This window comes from Branchiostoma floridae, chromosome 6 (assembly GCF_000003815.2).
Source record: "Branchiostoma floridae strain S238N-H82 chromosome 6, Bfl_VNyyK, whole genome shotgun sequence".
In the NCBI taxonomy this organism is placed as follows: Eukaryota; Metazoa; Chordata; class Leptocardii; order Amphioxiformes; family Branchiostomatidae; genus Branchiostoma; species Branchiostoma floridae.
In genome coordinates, this window is record NC_049984.1 from 6,344,715 (window position 1) to 6,367,174 (window position 22,460).

At 42.2% G+C, this 22,460-nt stretch overlaps 1 protein-coding gene across 1 annotated transcript in view; it reads left to right on the plus strand.

Annotated features, from left to right (window-relative positions):
- Positions 1-22,460, plus strand: part of LOC118418694 (cholinesterase 1-like) — a 59,774-nt gene that overhangs the window by 33,142 nt on the left and 4,172 nt on the right. The window contains exons 4-8 of the mRNA XM_035824746.1: positions 9,888-10,073; positions 16,571-16,758; positions 18,640-18,796; positions 20,222-20,403; positions 20,947-21,076. Of these exons, the coding sequence (XP_035680639.1) occupies positions 9,888-10,073; positions 16,571-16,758; positions 18,640-18,796; positions 20,222-20,403; positions 20,947-21,076 (843 nt within the window). The remainder of the gene's footprint in view (positions 1-9,887; positions 10,074-16,570; positions 16,759-18,639; positions 18,797-20,221; positions 20,404-20,946; positions 21,077-22,460) is intronic.

Below are 22,460 nucleotides of genomic sequence, written 5' to 3' on the forward strand. Positions count from 1 at the left end.
ACAGATCTCCATTAGTGACTGATATGTCACTATTCTTCCTTGAGTCCGGGTGATTTGAAGAGAATCACCAATTCTAGACGGAAGGATTTTGCACCATCGCACACCGCACCATCGCACGTGTGGGGGTTCTTTAACGTGCCTGGGGTGTGGCTCTCCCCAGACACGGGACCTCCATTTAACATCCTATCCGAGGGACGGCCCTAGCCGAAGCTAAGTACTCATTTTCACCTGAGGAAAGTGAGGAAAGTCGTGTAAAAAAACCTTTCGGTCACGGGCCGAACACGGTCCCGCTGCGCTACGCGGTCCCACACTATCCTGGCGGGTGACTGGATCTCACCATGACACCGTGACCATGATCTCACAATTCCCATGAAGAATCTACCCGTCATGTTATACACCCGCGCCCTGCATCTCTGCCGTCCCCTCTGACATATTGTCGTTATTTCTATTGGGCTTCTGTTTAATATACAATCACATATTGATTAACTGTCCAGGTTACATTTGCCAATTGAATGCTTTATAAAAAAACGCAAAAAAGAACTTCATATTCCAGAAAGTTTTCGTCTTAAGGAAACAAAATTAAAGCAGTGCGTTTTTTGAAGATTGAAAATGTTGATGTTGTATCGAGCATTGCGGACTGTTTTCTTCCATGGATAGCTATTATTCACAACGCTCACAGCTACAGACCTGCACCCCAGTGCGTCTCCAGTCCTGCTGGCCCGGGTTCACAAGCGTTTTCTGCTGCGCGTCGATGTTTGGCATAACAGACCAATTAGGTCTCATTCGTCAGTTCCAATCGACCTGCTGTCCAGCCGGATGGCAGGGTATCCAAAATTGGCCGATTCTCGGGTTCTCAACTCAACTAAGAATATAGATTTACAAAGGTAGTTTAAAGTTTTTCCTCTACCAGATGGCACAGAGGGTGTCGCTCAACTTGACTCCATTCCAATAGCCCTTGAGCCACATGAGGTTGTGAAATCACTACAGCTGGGGGATAGTCCACTTGTGGTGGTATGTGTTCAACTGCATCACTCTTTCCCAAATGCTGAGTGAATGCTGAGCAGAAAAGGCCGTCTGTCTTATTTCTAGAATCTGTAATGTCACTTGGCCAGCTAGGATCGAAGTGACGTCCTATTGAATGCAATGCGAACTTTCTACTCACTTGGCTATTTCACCGGAAGGAGCAGACATCTGTCTAATACAAGAGCTGGGTTTCTATTATTATTTTTAAAACAGGTCGCATAGACACACGGTGTTTGCCATGTCATTATTCGCAGCGGCTTTAGAAGCCGAACTTTTGTGTTAGACTAGATTTGTGATACGTTTATATGTATATATCCTGACTTGTTGTGACCTGTACTTAGCTCGGTTGGGCAAAATTGTACAATAAAGGTCTTCATTCAAATTATAATCGCAGGCACTGTTACTGTGCAATCTTAAGATAACCAATTTTCCAGTACGACCATACTGTAACTGTCTCATCAGTAAGTTTACGATCGCCATGATGAAAAACACTTGATACAAGATGAGTTGCTTGCCATGAAACCGTATTTGAACCATTGGCATTTAGAAACTTATTAGTGTGTATGGGTTTTGAAATGAAGTCAACGTTGAGGTTAAACAACATTTCCATATGTCGTTTATTGTGTAGATTGCCAGCAGAAGAATATGCTACCACACGTACAGAACTGTACACGATATCTTCGTGTACACCCATATTATCACTTTGTCATGATCTGCAATAGGTACAATGTTTCACGTAATGAGTTATTTACATTCCTCGAATCAAGTACAACAGATTTTAAACTCAATGCTACAGGCAGATTTGATTATATATTCAGATGTAACAACTCCCACAATGCTAAAATAGGTAAATATATAAAAGACTGCTTTGTCATAAGAAAAAAATGCCGAAATAATAAGCCCCACTACTCGATTGTAGTACAATATCAATGATTTAGGCTAGCTCTTATTGTTCTAGAAATTAGAATGTCAAATCTCATTCTATATTCATAATCTGCATATGTGCTATGTTTAATACTTCTTTTAGTAATTACGATGTTAAGTTTGTTTCTTCTTTTTTCTTTGCCATACATTGTACCGTGTACGATCGTTGCGCAATAAAGTTCTTCTATATTATCATGTTAAAGTAAAACCAGCTCAGACGATTTTAGAAACGTTCAGTTCATGTTAAGTTCAATAGAAAGCTGTTAAATTAGAAGCATGAAGAATATCAGCCGTTGAATTACGACGGTGGGCAAAATTTAAAGATGGCCACGAAGCACCGGCAGGGGTAATTAGTATTTATGTGGATCTATCGTACATAAACCGATTCCCAATCCCCTAATATCTATAATCCAGTTCCTTCAGGGTAGAGATTTATTGTTTAGCTAACAAAAACTCTCTCCATCGAGCAATAAACATCCTCACAAATAACTAAGTAGGAACAGGTGCATGGAGACCCAAGACAAGGTGAATGTTGGGCAGACTTTCGGAACTACAAAATGTCTTTGCTTCTTGCTGAAGATACGGAGAAGTTCAACTTCAACGTCCTTTGTGCTCAAAGTAATGTTTGGTTGTGGGCCATGATTTTAGAACACCGGTCTTAGAGTGCTGTCATCCTCTGTCATGCCCTGAAAAAAAAGAAGGAAAATTTCCTAGTTTTCAAGGTTAAACGGGTTAGGTAAGAAGTCAATTGAGTGAGCCAGCTGCACAACATCGCTGCCTCCTTGAAGAATTTATGAGCCTGGATCGATAACTCTCCACACTATCTTCATCGCTTGATTGTATGATAAGACGTTACGGAGTCATATCTGACTGTAATGAGCCAATTATAGTTCTCCTAATGGATCCTTAACAAACGGAATTGATAATCAATATTTACAACCAGTTTGTTGAGTCATTACGGTTTGAAAACATCATTAGTGACATAGAGACAGCTGTGCTTTTCTAAAACGCTTTTGCCTTTCTAGCTCTGAACAGAATTTATTAGTTATGTGCATGAAAAATCATTCCAACGGCACGCGTTGCCTCTTTGAACTGACTATGTAGACATAGATGCATGCTTCGCATCTGTCTAGTCATTGATCACCAATACACAATGCACCACGAAAAGTGGTTATCACGCAGAGAAATGCATACTTCACCTACTGCTGTCATGATTGGTGGTTTACATGAAAGAACGTCAACAACATTAATTACCTGCGTGTAATAGGAAAAATATTCGAAAGCAAATAAATACTTTATGTATATTTGTTTTCAAATCAATTTGTCATCAGGGTACATGCTGTCAGTGCAGGCAATGTACCAAATGATATGTTGTAGCAAGGGCATATAAATAGTCATTGTGAATTAAGTATAAACATAGACATTACCCTCATCTTTGTAAACAATTTGGCAACATTTTTATTTTATTTTTATCATCATCTGGTTATTAGGAATGAATGGAAATGTGAATATGATTGAGACGTATATTGCTTCCGTGTAAAGGCCAAATAAATCCCCTGATCTAACGTCATGATACATTATTTACGGGGACGTAAGTGTCTAATTCATAGATCATATGTCAGCCAGATGACCACAGGTGTGGTTAGGTAACGCAGTGACTTCCATGTGTGTCCTGCATGTTTAAAAAAAAGACGGATCCCCCGAGCATAATTAGCCACAGTTGGGAATTCTTCTATGTCATACATTATAGATCGAACATACACGTTCCTTTTTATGCGATTGTTGCGGATTTTAAGATCAATTTTGCCACGGACAGAGTTCGCTTTGCAGCAGAATTTCAAACACTATTTCCTGAATAAACTGTAGCCAACCACACATGAAGGTGTGACCTCCTACACGCCATATGAGATATCCATTGTCTACTTCTGAAGAAAACTTTGCCTTTTTGAAAAAAAAAGTGTAACTCAAGGGAATATACCTTTACACTCTACTATTGAACGGCAGTACGTATCTGAGAACATTCGTCCTATGATTACTTCTTGTCAAAGAAACCAGACATCGACAAAAGCATTTCATGACAAGTTGCCGCCTGTGAAGATTGCACGAAAAGCGTCTATTGGCCATCCCGAAATGCCCGGAATGGCCTTTAACCCAGATGGTAAATTGGAGACTCGTTTGGTGTGAAATGTTTTTGACATGTGATTTCTCTCTACATACGGTGCAAACAGGTCATAGTTTACTAGGCTTAACCTTTCGATGGGCTGGCTCTACATTTTACCATATGGTACAGATGCAATTTGTAACTCAAGGAAGACAAATACCATCCAGATCTGCCGCAACAATTCCCGTGAACTATGAAGACGGATCCTCCGTTGAATTGAAATGATTGTATTGGACTTTTTTTTTCAAACGGCCATCAGCGTAGATAACGTTGGGATATTTTACCATTTGTGTGTGCTTTGAAAGTAGAAAAATGCACTACCATCAAATTGCAGCGGCCTCATCAAACAGGGACGGGTAATATTGATGCAGATCGTTAAAAGTTTATGCTGTTCCAGAATTTCGATCTAAAACTATCCAATTAAGAACTTTCTGCTCGTGAATCTGCACCTAAGAGTCAGCCACTGAATGATTCAATGAGATTTATCATACAACATATATTTCTTTCTTTATCTTATATTTCATGGTACTTTCTATAGTCTATTCTATGTTCATATTCTCCTCGCGTGTAAAGCTGGTATATGCATGGAAATTATTGAATTTTCAAACGTTACAATTGGCTGCAAAGCATAGACTATGTTTGATGGTGCCGACTGTCAGATGTAATCACAGCTCTGATTCATTGTTGTTGACCCGAGCAATTCAAAAGTCAAGTCTTTAAGTCTCGTACTTTCAGTCCGATCTCATTACCCGGGCACTTTGAGCAAAGCAACGAAAGGTTCAAGTGGCAGTCTCAGACAAGCGTTCATGGTCGATATTGAAGAGTTCTTCCAGAATAAGAATTTCCTTGAGGAAGAGCTGCAGCGATCGAAGCCGTTTATTGCAGCCCTCCGCCCATCCCTGCTTACGTGCCCAAGAGGACTGCTGCCTGATAAGTAAAGCTCACAAATTTTCCGGTCTGGTCGTCTCACAATAAAGTCATGAAAGATTCATCCACGGGGTGTGCAGAGGTGGGAAGAATCATAATACCGTCCTGAAAGTTACACAGTTCAATGAGTTTGGTGGTGCGCCACAGTTCCGCACATCCCCGCACTTTTATCTCACGACGTCCCCAGAGGTTTGCTCAAGTTACACCAGGAATACGTAATTACCTTGTAAACATTTGCCGTGACACGGTGGGTCAGCAGCGTGGTGATATAACTGTATATCTTGGTAAGGTGTCATAAGGGTCGTCACGAGGCTTCTCGACTTCTCCTTGTGTTTGTCACGACCATGTTCGCTGCAATGCGCGACGAGTCACGAATTCTAGTACAACAGATTTCAAGATACTTGATGCTACAAACAGATTTATATACTGCCATAATGCAAATATAGGCAAATATATCAAGGACTGCTCTGCTATTAGAAAGAATACCTTAACTAATGATTAGCCTACTCCATTGTACTACAATATCAAAGCATATGCTAGCCCTTATTGTTATGTTAAGTAGGTTGTTAAGCTTTATTCTATGCCTCTATTTTGTACTTTGTGTAATAGTTGTTGCCATACATTGTATCATGTACAATTGCCGTGCAATAAAAATGTTCGTCTTCAAACATACATAGCATGGATCCTTAACATTATTTTTCACGTTCACATTCATAGCATGAATTGATCACCTAGCTAATATTGCAAGCCTTGAGCCAATACTGTGTCAATATAAAGTAGGTCACAATAACCTCCAACGAAATTGTTGAATTTGCGACAAAAGCCTGCGTCTCTCATATCATGCATCAGATGATGGAAACAAAATTCCAGGCACTTCGGAAGCTTTTGAGGAAAATGGCAAGATTCCCGGGAGGGCTTTTGAGGTTTGTTACCGCGGGAGATCACAAAGTGGCGTTTGATAGAGGATTGATTACTATGAATAATTGATGGAGCACCTTAGTTTGGGAACTCAATATCTGACGCAACAGCCGCAAATCATACTTACAAGCAGTTATAGTGAAGATCAGGACTTAGCCTAGTAGACAAGGTGGCAGGTGGACCTATGCAGCTCCTACTGTGTCTACAGATGGACTTTCATGCTAAAACTCCTACTATGTGTTATTGATACCAAGTTTACAATAAAATAAGAACGGCCAACAATATAAATGTGAAGTTAATAAAAGTCATGTCACATCGTTCTTAGACCCTTGTCTGATTTACAGGATGCATCCGAATGAAAATTGCAACAGGAAGAACGACTGTATACATACTAATACAAGCACTCGTGACTAACATTAGGATACTCCAAAAGTGCCATTATTTTCCATTTCAAAAGCATCTTTTGCATTTGAGGTTGTTTCTTGTGGCTTTAGATGTCCATTCCAATCATCTAATAGTCAAATTTTAGAAATGTACGCCTAATATGTCATAAGGTACTGGTCTGATAAGCATGCAAGTAGCGTCAATGTAGTTTAGAAATCCAGGTCCAATGGGAAATTGTCTTCATTCATAGTAAGAGTATAAAAGACCTGTTTCGTCCAGATCACTTCAGTGTCACTGACGAAAACTGGTGGATTCCAGTTGAAACGTCTGACCGTTTCCAAAACCGTATCCAGTTGCTTGAGTAACTGCTTTTTTGGCATGCAAGTAGCGCTTATGCTTTAGGCGTTTATATGTTTTATTCCATGACATTACGGCCGTCCAAATTCTGGATCGAAGCTTACTTTTCTTTCACCCAAACTGACTGGCATCTCTCCAGCGTGTCCATGGGCTGTAAGGATCTACCCTAGCGTAGACTTTGTCCCAATCGGACCGTGTGATTGGATCACTAAATATCTAAATCTTGTCCCTCCGGCCAATGTCTGCAGATAATGATTTACTGGGTCAAGTTGATCCACCAACCAGGTAGGCTTACAGTGAATTCTATCACAAATGCATTGTCCAGTCCAGAGTGCAATGTGTTATAAGAGGAGTTTCCGTTCCTGCTGGCAATGCTTGGCAAGGAATGGTCAATGATTGATGCCCCGAGACTTTCAAAATCGCTTCAAATGGAATAAGAAATAGTGACTGATAAGCAGCATCAAATATCACACACATGTTAATGAAGACAAGTGGACATTAAATGTATAAACCATATGTTAGTGTTCAGTGGACATAACAACAGGTCGACCTACAAAGGCTATAGACCTGTAGACCTTCAAAATTGATGCACTGCCCATTGGACTGACCTTTGACTACCATGGTCGTATAGGCTACCCATAAAGTCTCATCCGAGATATAGTCTCTCCATGACTTGAGCTGCTGATCGCTGCCTTGTGTTTCTCTATTGTAAAGAGTTACCAGCACCAAATGACCGATTGATCATAAAGTAGATTACTACGGTAGCATATTGAGCCTTCATGGCTATACAGTGGACAATCTGTAACTGAACTGAACTGGGCAATCACCAACGCCTGTAGTATACTGGCGTGGTAGTGGGCGCTGGGGCCTATCCGAGCATCACATACTCACAAAAATGAAGCAAATAAATAAAGTGAAAGTGTGAAAGTGACTGGGAAAACTACTGTTCAAAGCAGTCTCACAGAGTTACAAATATGAACAGTAAAAAAGTTATTTATACGTTTATTCATAGGTATACTCTTATAAAGCTTATAAAATAACTTCAGCTAGGCACATCAAGTGACCTGGTCTATCTCACCATCAATTCAAACCTGCACGTTTTGCAACCATCCCCGATGAACGACAGGGCTGAAGCTTTAAGTTGATTGCGCTGTATTAGATGGTGGCCATGACAATGCCCACCTAGTAAATAATGCAAACTCACGCACGCACTCGGCACGGCGACTGAGCGCTTGGGAGCCCGTATCCGCGGGGGTGTTGCGTACCAGCCCGGGATAATGGCATTACACCGCGCCCGGTAATAAATCTATCGGCCTTAACTTGAACAATCTCCCCACCAATTTGGTTTACAACGGGCTGCTGAGAGTCCACTTTGCCTGAGTCGCGATGGTATCAGTGATAGAGCCGCGCCAAAATCTACGCAAGCGGTTTTGGCGCTGATGTGCTTGAGATACCACTTTAAACATTCATTAGACGGAACACAGGCCACTCGACTCAAATGGACCGCGTCCGATTGGGCTGATGGCAGTTTCCATCGAGCCAGTCTCATAGCCAGCGTCATTCAAGTGCCAGTGCTTGCGTTGGTGTGGATGATGACAGAGCCGTGATGGCCTTTTCTGCTCGGCAATCAAATGGGGGGGGGGGTTTGCACGAGGGATGCATGGCTCAAACAGTCATAGCGTAATGACATGGGTCACACCGGGACATCGCATTCTCAATCAGGCAACCTAACCTTTGGAGGTTGTCACTCAAGTTCAAATGCGTCTCATTAATGGTAATGGTGGGGTGATGTAATAGTCTTCTGTCTGTATTATAACAACAGTCAAAGGGAGAATGTAACGCGATTGTTCGAATGGCGACCAAGCAATGCCATGATTATTGAGGGAGAGTGTGCAGAATACATGGGCAAGCTACGTGTAGTGGTCGCATGAGTCCCTGGAATTCCCGCTGTTATCTCTAACCAGATACCCAGCCTATGGTTGTCACTGAGACGTTAGCGACAACATCTCCCAGTGATATGCCAGTTATTTATCTGGAACCTTTGCCTGTTTGAGTTTGTCCCATGAGGTGAACAGACACGGCTTGAATAGACTTAGAAAAGACACGACAATTCTTCATTACCGATGCACAAACGTTTGAAAGCTCATCTGCGTCGCTTGATAACGTCTTTATATTTTAAACAATCCACATCTATCCCGACTACGATTGCTGAAAGCCCTCCGTTCCAAGCAGAACTGCACGGATCCCATTATCCCCGCTTCCGTACCGGGCCAACCTTGCACCATAATGGACGACATGTCCGTGTCGACTAGACGTTATCGCAATGCGCCTATTTCCAGGACAATAGGGCGCATTTCCGCTGCTTTACGACCTTGACCTAGCAGTTGTGCCCCCTGTAGAAAGGTGGCCGACCTAGCGCGGACACATTCGTGATGTATGGAGCCATTACATGTACTGGTAAATGGATATGATATTTCTAGGGATATAAATGCGTTTGCCTCCTTCGGTTGACACAGTTGCTATAATAACCTACTTGAGGTGACGACTGGGTCGCTTCTAATCACTTCCCCAAGACAGCTACGACATCGCCGTGCAGAAAACATACTCTAGGACTCATGACTGATTGTGCTATAACTACGTGGCTGCGTCTGGGGCAGTACTTAAGCCTGTGCCGCTGGTGGGCCCGCTACCATCTAGCGTACGGAGTAATGCATTTCTTCTTGCCCTTTGCAACGCTGTTCAAAGGTTGCCCATTATAATTCGCGTTGTATATGACTATATCACTCTAGAGATACACGACATTCGATCATGCATGCATGTTTATAACAGTGTGCTCAGTGTCAATAAGCAACAAATTATGAAAAGTGCAACAAACTTGAATACCATGTTACACCCTAATGTTACGAAGTACAGGACGAGTAGCAACGAACAAATTATGTACATTTATGGTAGCTTATGGACTGAATAAAGCATCTAAGTATCCAAGGTAGTTCAATCGTTACATTAATTTGTCATGTTGATTTTCCAAATACCCACAGATTAACAAAGCAATTTTGCCTGGTGCGATACACAGCTTATTAGATTAAGTTATGAAGGTGTCCTAGACGCTGTCCCTGTCGCGTCCTATTGGTAGAACTACAGTAAGTCATGCGAAAATTTGCTGTAACTGTTAACACCTTTCGTCCCTCTGCAGGATTCCTCACTATGGGTGATAATGACCTCCAGGGGAACTATGGCATCATGGACCAAATCGAGGCCCTGAAGTGGGTTCGGAAAAACATCGCCAACTTTAGCGGGGTCAGGTCAGAGGTCACCGTGTTTGGCCACCAATCAGGAGCGAGCTGTGTGTCTGTGCTGATGGTGTCACCTCTGGCGAAAGGTGCGTAAATCACTTCGAGTTTCTTGGTAAATTACAGCGTATATTAACTCCAATTCTAAAAGTGTGTAATCTTTATTCTCAACGTATCATCGGAACTTGAAGTTGTGATGCCTAGCACTTCATTCCAGGGTTGTACAGAGTCTGACTCTCGCCAAAAAAATCTACTGAATTGTGGAGTCGTTTGCTTGACCTTTGGCCTGCCTCCCAATTTGGACCGTTTTGCAATCAATCAGTCATGATTCCACATTTATTTACCCATGACCTCCCAACCCTGCACTAATGTGCTGTCTTGTCTTCTTCACGGTCACATGGATCCCACCTTTAACTATCCCTACGAACAGCCACCTTCCCAACCCCACGGGCACCTCCCTACCGCCCTGCGGACCTTACATGCACCCTCACGACCCTGCAGTCATCCCGCCGAAAACGTTCTCGTTCTAATGGAGGTCGTCTGAATGTCATGCCGGCTCCCTGGCAGTAAAACTGTGAGGCGTGGAAGGAAATTTTCTGCTCCAGTCACGCAGTTCATCTCCAAACTTCCCGCTGAATTGCCTGCACAAACTTCAGAAGTTACGCCAGTTGCCAGATTGCGCCTGACCATGCATGCTATTTCATTGATTACTTTCAACTCCACCGTGGGCGGCAACCGAAGTATGTTGCAATGACTTCATCCTTATTCATGATTACTGGCTATATATAAAGAGAGAGAGAGAGAAAGGAATTGAGCACTTTGATGTCTGTTACTGTAGGTTCCTTTCTCATATGATAATATGACCAACACATACTACGTTTTTATTGACATGCAACGCTGTTGAATAGTACAATCAACACAGATATGAACTAATTAAAAGTACACACGTAAAGTTGTGATTAGTGCTAAATAGCATTAAGTTGTTACCTGTTACACGAAATAGGGATTCTCACAAGATGTAGACTTATGTCAACGGCACAAAGGAATGAGGAATTCTGAAGACCATAAATCTCACCAGGACAAAAATCCATTCTTTATTTATTTATCAGGAATATGACAAGTACATTACATAGACTTTCAGACAGCGTTGCTGATATTCGAGTCTTATTGGGGCATTAGACTATAGAATTTAGAGGAAACTAGAGTTCCACGAACACATACCTTTGCCAAATAAACCAGGTTTGTTATGTAGAATGATGTCTGCAGACAAATGCGTTACTCATTTCATTTTCTTTATAATTATATGCTTGGAGTTGGTTTATAAAATTTCGGCATTCATTATGCAAATTAGATCCCAAGTTACAATTAATTGATATCAAATTGTATCAAGCATTACTTAAGCTATCAGCATACCAAAAATCATGATGATCCTTTGATCCATTCTCTTTCAAAGTCTTTAAATACACCTCTTACTCTCTTCCCTCTTTCTCAGTTACATATGTGACAACTTTGATGAAAGTACTATAATGGAATGCAGTGGATTTATTAACTTTTCCTAATCAATTATGCAAATTACCTGTTTTTTTGCATAATAAGTATCACATTATATAAGTCTTCACTTGGGCTATCTACATGCCAAAAATCATGACGATCCGTCAACACGTTCATATTTTCTCATTAATTATGCAAATGAGATCATCATTTGCATGATAAATATGTATTAACATTTCTCTCTTTCTCAGCTACATATGTGACAAGTTTTAAAGTCCTATCATGGAATGTAGTGAATTCATAAAATATCCTCATTAATTATGCAAATTAGCTGTTGATTTGCATAATTGGTATCTCATTATGTAGGTCTTCACTTACGCTACCTACATACCAAAAAGCATGATGATCCGTCAACATGTTCATATTTTCTCATTAATTATGCAAATGAGGTCATCATTTGCATAATTGATATCTATCGACATTTCTCCCCTTCCCAGCTACATATGTGACAAGTTTGAAAGTCCTATCATGGAATGCAGTGGATTTATGAATTTTCCTCATTAATTATGCAAATTAGCTGTTGATTTGCATAATTAGTATACCATTATGTAAGTCATCACTCATTCTATCTACATACCAAAAATCATGACGATCCGTCAACACGTTGTAGAGTTATTCTCGTCCAAAGTTTGAAAGGAAACCGGCGCCTGCAGTTCCAAAAAAGCCGCTAGGGGGCCCAAACTCACAGCACTTACTCTCTACCTCAAGGACTATCTACCACCCCAAAATCATGACCACAGCACGTCCAGAACACGAGATATAAAAAATTGAGTTTCCGCTGCAGTACCTTAGCAAGCCGCTAGGGGGCCCATTATCGAACTTGACCTTCGTTTTCCCGACCCCTACCCACCTACCAAATATCATCGGGATCCATCCAAGGCTTCTCGAGTTATGCTGTTAACACACAGACACACAGACTCACAAGCCCAAAACATAACCTTAGCCATTCTGGCAAAGGTAAATATTTACAGAAATCTGAATATTGGACACTGCAATTAGGATTAGCTATTACCTGTGCATCATTTGATTTCCATTTTGGACTATAGTTGGTCCCTTTATGCTGTCTCAAAATCAATTCTTATAGATTAGCTGTAGATATTGCACTTCAGGTAAAATCTTTTCTACCATTGCTGACAAACACTCTCCATATATCATCACACTAAAGGACTGCTTTTATGTGTCACAGATAATCGATCATCATAGATAATGGATTATGAGGCCCGAGGATGAAGGAAATATATGGATCTCCAGATTACCTTGAATGACCCTTGCGTCTTGTTCACCCAGTTATCATGCACATTTATAAAAGACGAATTGATGTTCTCGTTTCAGAAACTCAGTTACCAATATAGTCGTTAAGGCTGATTTTTCTTTCTCTTTCAACTTTATAGGCATTTTTTTTTGTAATCTTTAAGATTGTTTGTGCACCGTCTTCTCTAACAGACATGTTATCTTTAAAAATGTTTTTATGGATACGTTACAAAAAATCAGTAGCATTAAGTTTAATTCTTCAAATATTGCTTAACATAGTGTCCTGCTGTACATGTGCAGCATAAAGGGACCAGCGATAGTCCGAAATGGAAATTAAATGCTGCACAACTGACTGACATAGGAAATCAATAATGTAACCATGACCTACATCATTTTGCCAAAAATTTCCTTCGTGGTCCAGGAAGTCCTAATTGCAGTATCCAATATTCAGATTTCCGTAAAATATTTTCTTCTAAATTCCAGAGTCTAGTGTTCAGATTAGACAGTTCACACAAACAGGTAGACTGCAATATTGTCATATTGCTATCATCAAAGTGATAAAACACGGGGTGAAACTATCCAAGAGCAGACTGAGATCATCCTTAGTCCCAATATGCATATGGTCGTCAGTTCTAAAAATCGCCCTCAAGTTGTGCTTGAATAGAAAGTTAGTTTGGATCTATGTTTGAAGACCTCACGGCAACGTACATGTCGTTTGAGATATATGGCACTGGCGAAGAAGCAATTCCCTCGTACGCAATCCACCAACAGCAAGCCATTATATCTTAACATACGTTAATCTCGCCTCAAGGCCACGAAGCGCTCTTGCCAGACATTGCATAGATGCACGAGTGACAGATATTTATTACAGTTTTCTTCAATTCTAGGCTTTGTAAGTACGGCTTTGTCGTCACACGCACACTTCTTCTGATGGACCTGAGCTAGCTGATGTGAAACTAACCAGGCATGGCACCTTCCTAACACTTTGCTTTACGGATGGAAGCTAATACTCTTTGGTCGTTCCCGAGGCATTTAGTATTTCAACCCTGACTCCATTGCCCATCCCCCGCAGCATTCAGAGTTTCTCACGCTCCAACAAACAAAGCCATTAGGAACTCCAACGCCTCACACAGCGTGGACGCCCGCCAACCCCTGCTATTGCCGGGGTCAGCTAATATTGCCGCTGCCCAACCCCCGGCACGCAGTCATCTCTCCTGTCTGTGCAGTCATGAATAAGTCTTATCTGACTGCAGCTTGCAGCAATAGTGAAATGTTCGCTGATCGTTAATTTGCTTTTACTTCCATTCTCTCCACAAGATGGTAGCCAGGTGATCCTACACTTCTGCCTGCTGCATAACAATCTACTTTGGAACTCGCAGGCTTTCCACTTCTAGGGACAGATTAGCTAATGAGACCAAAAAAATCGCCATATGGTAACAAAACGCCACATCTCACGGCTACGTACTCGACAAGCGTTTCGATGTTCTGAATTGTATGCAGTCGAAGGGAATATCGAGAGTTTAGTGCCCAGGCAAATAAACATGACATAACAAAGAATGACAAAACTGTAGTTCAGAGCGAAATGTGGTTTAGAGTATACGCAGGCCCGCGGGTCGAGCTGAGAACGATGTAAGATGAAATGCATGCCAAGTTCAACTAAAAGTCATCTAACTCAAGCATGCACTTGGCCCCGATGACAGTTCTAATCAACTTTATCCTAACCAGGTAGCCTGCCTATCCTGGGGCCAGGTAAGGGTCGCCGTGGAAGGGGTCTTTGATATTCATAATACCTATCTCACCTCATTACGCGTAATCCACGGGAACAGGAAATTGGTCTGTTTGGCTCCTGGATCTTGTCAGACACAATAATGTCAGGTACAAGAAACGAAGAGTTCGGAGGTTGACATGTCAGAGCATAGTTATGGCAATGCTCAGCTCGACCGTCGTCACTAGCCAGGGTTTCTATTTTCGAACAGTCTTGATCAGGAAAATCATGGATATGAACACCTGGTATAGTTAGAGGACAGGGTTACCTTAATTTGTCTGGAACGATACTTAATCTACGTACGCGGGTCCTTGCTGAATAGGTAGCCATGAGAGGTTTACGCAGACTCTCTAAGAACGTAACTTTGGATGTATCAGGCATTTAAACTCTATTCAAAATATTTATTATACGAACCAATACCCACTAGACCTGTAAAGGATGCTGACTACTAGTAACTAACCATTTACATGAAGACGATCAACACACATCATCAAGCTATGCCTAGACATTCTCTCGCTAAAGCTGTCTCAAGAACACCTTCAACTGGCAGGACATTCATACACACAGCATTCAGCACCTTGAACAGGTTCCCAGACGGCGGGGCCAGAGACATCGCTGAAAGTGACCTTCATTAGCGCTAAGCTTTTAAGACTCGCGCCTATCAACACCTTCTCGAAATGCATCTGTTTTACATTTGGCAGCTGTGAACCATTGATCAGCCACTGCACTGGAGTAACAATGCTTTATAGCCTATTTCAATAACAGCCTCTATTCTGTGGCTATCGTTCATTACTGCATGTTCTCTATTCGTGGCTATTGTTTACTGCTGCATCTTACAGAATCACTGTCCCTTTGTTAGCAATGCCATTAGAATGGAGCCTTTTCCTGGCTTGAGTAAGGCGGGAGCTTTGCAGTAATGTTTTACGAGAAACATTGACAATGGGCTCTAAACATAACCATAAAAGCAACCCTGTCGGCTTTTTCGCTGATGAGATTTCCCTTAAGTCAATTTACTTTTACAGTGGAAATGAAATCGCCCGTAAACATTAAAGGGTTCCTGTGCGTTCAATTCTTCCCACACGGCACTAATGGCACGTTACTATCAGATCAAACACATCCTCTTACAGAGCGTCTCTCCCTGGAGTTTTAGCGATTTCAAACGACCTACCCTCAATAGCATTGCTCAAGTGGTAAATCTGCCTAAACTCATACTTCCTCGTACTTTCCAGGGAGTTTGATGACTTATGTTTGAAAGCGCCGATGCGCCCGAGCAAAAGTACAACTGTGAAAATTGAATGATGTAGCCCGGTGTGATTTGATAGGGATAAAACGTTGCAGGTATAGATGTGTATGAGGTACATGTTATGCATTCCAAGTTTGTTATTCTATCGCATCTCAGCGTAAGTTTCTCTCTTAACCAAAATCTAAAACTCTCGAACTTTTCAAAGGAACTATTCTCCAATTTGTAGTTCGAGAAATCATATTGTAGAATCTCCCATGTGCTTTCTCAGTACAGAGCCAGAGAACAATTCTTGGCCTTGAAGTACTTAGGCATTGAAGGCATTGAACAGGGTATTGAAGTACTTAGCGCTTAAGTCTTTTCACGATTACTCCACGATCCAGGGTTGATTTTACCTACGAGTTTCAAAAATCCAGGGACCCCGCCGTGCCCCAAAATAGCCCGGGGGTCGCAATGTGTCCCATAGCTCAATGGTCATAGTAACAAGACCAGAAGGTCACTTCATGGGAAGGGAAGGGTTATATGAGGCTGACTGGGACAACATCTCTTCTCCCTAACTAGGTTAGAAATATCGTGGGTGACCCATTAGAACTGACTCAGATATTACGAAGGCTGCTTTGGAAACTTCCTATCCTATTTAGACCGGAATAGCTTTGATCCACTCATCCCGGAAAGTACCCCTTCTACAAACATGTAATTTAACGTTTAGAGGTCAGTAATTTGCCATTAGAAAGCGGCACTACTAGTACTAACCACTTGACCACACCTTACCACTTCAGATCTGTTCAAGAGGACGATCCTGTCCAGCGGCTCGCCATTGCAGCCTGTGTCCGTCCGGCCGGCTGACCAGGTGGTGAGGCAGACCCGCGCGCTGGCGAAACACTTCAACTGTGACGGCTTCACCTCGACTTTACAGATGCTGGACTGTCTCAACAAGATCCGCTACGAGGCACTGGTGGCGCAGGAGGTACGGGTGGTTTTCAATCGAACTTTTACGAGTTTCCCTCGGTACTCGTTTTCTCTTGTCGTAATACCGCAACTACACGGCAGATGGGTCTCAATGGACTCGTAGGGGTGATAAAGAAACACCTAATACAAATAAGGTCACAATTTCAATTATTTCTCACTTTTGGGGTTACATATTTGTTGCTTCAAAACAAGCACACAGAAAACCATTTCAAAAATAGTAGGTTCAGAAACAAGGTATATTCTGTATCTAGTGTCGGTCCATATTCCAATGCCTTCTAGATACTCATTTTCTTGTTATCTCAGGATTATAACTTATAAAACTCATGATGTCGCATGTATAGAACAATTTTTTTTCTTGAAGATCACCCTCGTACCTGCCCAAAGGCTTGTTTCTCATGTTTGGCTGTTAAAGGCTATTATCGAGCGTTCTAGCGCAGTAGGCTCCGATTAAGGTCCCGCTGTGGTAATGAATCAGCCATATCTCTGGCACCAAACGCGAAGGCTTTGACGTATGTGAAATCTCGCAGTCGTCTTTAGATAAGTGTAGCCGGAAGCTACGGTGTGAGGTATGTATATATATAGGAGCGGAGGAGACGGAAACACTAACCACAGCTACCTACAGACCACAATGACTGATAGCAGTATTAAAAAAAAACTTCACGGGTCTTAGTGGCAAGTGTGCAGATGTTGACACACTGGCAGCACCAAATCCGTAGGTGTTTTTGGCACCTTTATACAGATTAGCCGTGAGGCTCGGTGGGCGTCACTCCACCGTTATGCCACGGGGCAGGGGCATGGCGAGTATCGAACTCAGGACCTACTGATTCTGATTCCAACGCTCTAGCCGTTGCGCCACACAGACACCCCCACACATTGCAGTATTACCAACAAACAAAACCGTTTGCAGTAAAAACGTTAACCCTTACCAAAGCGATTGGATACGATAATTACAAGTTGTACGTCTTCTATATAGATCCCTGTAATGAAGTCTTGAGCCAATATGTTATTCCCTTAGATGAAATTGCCTCACCATATCTGGTAATGGTTAATGGTGTTCTTGGCTAGATTTGCCTTACCTCTTATTTGAGCATTTCCACAGAGCGTAGCAAACAATGGTAACAAAGAAATAAAGACCTTAATGTACCATACGAAAACCAGTTGCAAGTATATAAATCCATTTGAGTTATATCGAACAAATGCGGCCTGTTTGTTACACTAATGCACATGTGACACCCCTGATCCAACTTCCACCAGGGACACGGATTGGTAATTACATGGGGATTGGGTTCCTCATAGTTCGATCCAAAATATATCGATTTTGATGTCAACGACCGCCCCTGACTCTCGATGGGATTACTGCCCGACATCTTGTCTGACGTTAGAATCTGATGCTTCGTGGTCACCAGCTGTGAGATCCTGTGGAGAACTAAATGAAACAAACAACAACGATAAAAAAGGCGATCAAATTCTGTAACAAAATACGGCGTGTCAACAAATCAAACCGTACAGAAACACAAGCAATGCCATAACAGTTGATTGAAGAAAACTCAATAGCACAGCGATGTGGCCTAACGTTGAAGGTAACCTAATAGAAACGGGTACAGAACAGCTCAATCAGAATCAAGGATATTGTCACACTTTCAAACCTGTGCCCGGCCGGGCTGTTTGTGGGAACGAAAAGTAGAAAAAATATATACGTGAAACTATAGAAAAACAGTGCCTGTGATTAGTTTTGTGTTTTTTATATCATACTTTTGTTCTCGAAAGCTGCCCGGTTTGGAAATGATAACGTAGGCTTAAGTCAAAAAACGGAATAGCCGGCCTACAGAAAAACGCCCTGATGGTAATAATATGTTAACAGTATCTAAATATTTGTCAGACGATTGTCCACCTGGAGGTGGCGGAGCTGCCGAAGTGGACACCTGTCGTGGACAGGAAGGTCCTGCCTGTGCCCATGGACCAGCAGCTCCGGAGGATGCAGGTGAACGGGGAGGCCTGCATGCTGGGCTTCACTGGGACGGAATGGGCCAGTAAAGGTAAACCGATAATCGATTAATCTACATCATTGAGTAGACGTGTTGTGTAACCGCCAGTTTTATGTATGGGGAAGCCTACTAAAGTGTTAATCCTCTGTACTTGTAACCACCTTTATTGTATTGTATGTTATTGTATTGTATTGTATTGTATTGTATTGTATTGTATTGTATTGTATTGTATTGTATTGTATTGTATTATAAAAGACCCCATGTCTCATGTATCCAACTAGACAAAAACAAAGTTAAATCAAATACTTGCTCTGTAGAGAGTCTAACACAGTTGTCGAGAAATATAAGAATTTGGGTGCGCCCCTGTGTGTTTGACTAAAACCTGGCATGTAGCTAACTGCATTGCCAGCTATGGAATATGCATTACACTTCGTCTCCTTCAACACGGTTTACTTTACCTTTACTTTAGACGAACTTTTGACGAATATGCTCTGTTAATGACTACTGCGAGATGCTAAGCCGTATCACCGGCGAAGACGCACAATTTATGTGGCAGCACGTTCCACCACAAGGAGCGGTCTTAAGGGGGATTAGAGTGCAGGTTGTCGGTGGAAAAACTAAATGGGTCGGAACATTTCTCCGTCTCCATTTGGTGGCACACATTTTGTCTCCAGAAACTACGGGGATTTCCATACACATGAGAACTCTTTCCAGAATTTAGTGCTGGAAATCCTGGCAGGCTAGGGCGATGGCCTCCCGTAGAATTGATACGGTTTGTGTTTGATATAAGACCACAGGCAAGTGAAGGGCCTCGGGGGACCTTCTGGAGACGCCTAACGCTTAAATCTGGCCTAGATTGACGACATCCGCACAGGCGATAGGGAAGCTTCTGAGTGTCCTATACGCACAAATTACCTGTGGGAGGGCGACAAGGCGTCATGTTCATTATACAACATGGTCTTTTTTCCTCGTCGATTCCTTGGTATACATTTATTTAGAAGTTGTCTCTTTACTTGAGAACTTTTGCAATATGTATCATGTGAACGGACGAAAATCGGAAACAGAAGGCTCTGGGTGGACAATTTGAAAGTTGCACAGATGCTCCAGTAGGAAAATGTGGGAACTGAAAGAACTCTAAACTAAATCTCTGATGGGCAATGCAGCGAAGTGATCAGGTTAAGGAGATGCGGTAAATGTGATATCATAGGAGTCCGGGTGGAGTTTTGTAGTTGTGGCCTCAACGGCAATAAATTTTTATACCAGTGAGAAAATCCGGGGGAACAAAGAGGGTGAAATTGGGTCGTGGTACTCGTGGATAATGAATCTTCGAGAGTCCCGAGATGTAAGTGAAATAGAATCTTAGTGTCTGATTACTGGGCTATGCACCGTGTCCAAAATTTATCGCCTTACCCTCCGGTCGCCCCCATTGCTATGCTCTTGCTTGTCATAAGATATTTCCCCATCGTCTCTTCCCAGCCGCTATAGAACTGGCCCTGGACGGCGGCATGTCTGCGGCAGAGTTCCGGATGCTGATAGAGAACATCATCAACCAGATCTACCCGGACGCGCCCGAGGAGGTGGCTGATCTGGTGACGTATGAGTACACCAGCTGGCTCCGGCCGGGGGACCGCTTCGCCACCAGAAACAGCTACATACAGGTGACTGCCATCACACATCCCGTACGACGATAGTACAAGCCTAGAGTTAGATGTACAAACTTTACCGAGACAGCTACATACAGGTGACTGTCGCCACATACCCCGTGCAAGGATAGTATAAGCCTAGAGTTAGATGTGCAAATTTACCCGAGAGCAGCAACATACAGGTGGCTGTCGCCACATACCCCGCACGAGGATAACAAAAGCCTAGAGTTAGATGTGTAAATTTTACCCGAGAACAGCTACATACAGGTGGCTGTCTCGGCACATCCCTTACTGAGATAGTACAGACCTTCTCAAGAGATGACCCTTTATAAGCGGTTATGGCGTGTATGTGTGTATTACTTGTGTAATTGTAAATGTATGACATGGATGTTGGCATCCATCAGCCGCGAGAGATCACGGTGATATACCCTGGCGGTATTTTCGTTATGTGATCAATATGATAACTAGATCTGAGTGCTTTGATGAAAATGTATATCACCCATTTAGTCTTATTCAGTCTTCATTAATTTTGTTGACTTATTGAATCTTATGTACCAGGCCATCAGTGACGCCTTGTACGTGGCCCCTGCTATCCAGTCAGCTGCAGGTACAACACTGGCCGGACTGTCTACGTACGTGTACCAGTTCAGCGGCTCGGACGGGAGGAGTTTACCCGGCGCTTTGGACGGTAAGGACGCATTGTCATCGCTTCACTCACTCTGTGGTTTATTATGTGATCATAGGAGCTGGCCATTGATTCCTTATGACGCCGTAAACACCACAGAGTGAGTCATTAACCCTATACTAAGATATTGAACAAAAGCCATTTTGTTAAATACCGTTCAAGAATTGCACCTTCAGGAAAAGAACGAACCGAAAAGATGTAACGGACCTATCCGGGCTACTTTATTCCATAAATGTGTTGGTGTGCTGTATCAAATAGTAATGCATTGTGTATTTTGAACATTTGTTCGCTCTACGATCACTATTGGATAGATAGTGATATATTACTGATATAACTGTGTTAAGCAAATACTATTGTAAATGTATTTTCACACAATAATGTTTTGATTTGTTTGTTTGCAACGATTTTTAAGCACCTTGCTATTATATTGAATAATTTACAATCTCCGATTTTGGCAACCGCTTACTGATTGTAATGGTCTGTCGCAATTCAGCCGTTTGGCTGCCGTGTCAGTGTCAATGTTGTTGTATTTCGAAATAAACCAGTCATATATAAATACTACTGCAGAACAATGGTAAAAACAAATAAGCTCCATTTAATCCCAGAAAAACATAACAAACAGAAACACTTCTTTAGTTCTTTGGCATACCTCGGCGGCCCCTGAACTGAAAGCCTCGTGAACTGGAAGTGAGAACAAATGCTGAAGAATGTAGGTTTTACTAAGTACCTCCGTTATTAAGTACCCTCTGATGCTGCCAGATAATGAATGCAATCATTCAAGAACTGACACATTTACTTTCACACATCGTCCGTTTTATCAGTCGGCTTGCCTAACCGGGAATGTTGATTGCGATATTGAGTTGAACGTCTCCATAATTCACGCGGTTATCACGGCAAAATGAAGCGTACAGGAACCCGGCATGCTGGCGCACTGCGGAGATTACGCACAGGTGTTCACATTGCTCTTCACGGATCGTGGATTTTATCTTCAGAACAATAGATTTTAATGGATGCACATAACTCACGTGGAGATGGCGACCAAAAAAAGCATTTATTAACATTTTCATTACGGTAGGGGCAAAAGGTGAAGGATCCATGGGGGTCATGTCGTCAAACAATTCGTGCCACATAAATGAAAATCAAATAGTGCGATATGAACCTGTCAAGACAATTTGTTACCGAGCATACAGGGTAGAACAGATCGATAGACCTGATGGTACGACATCAATGTTGATGTTAATATATACATAGCCCACATCACTGCTTCTTTTACTGTCATGCGGGAGTCAAGGCTGTGACCTGTGAAAGTACATTTATATCACAGCCTGCGAGTCATATGGCCAAGGCTACATCAGTACCAGACCGTTAAACGACGTGACAAGGAACG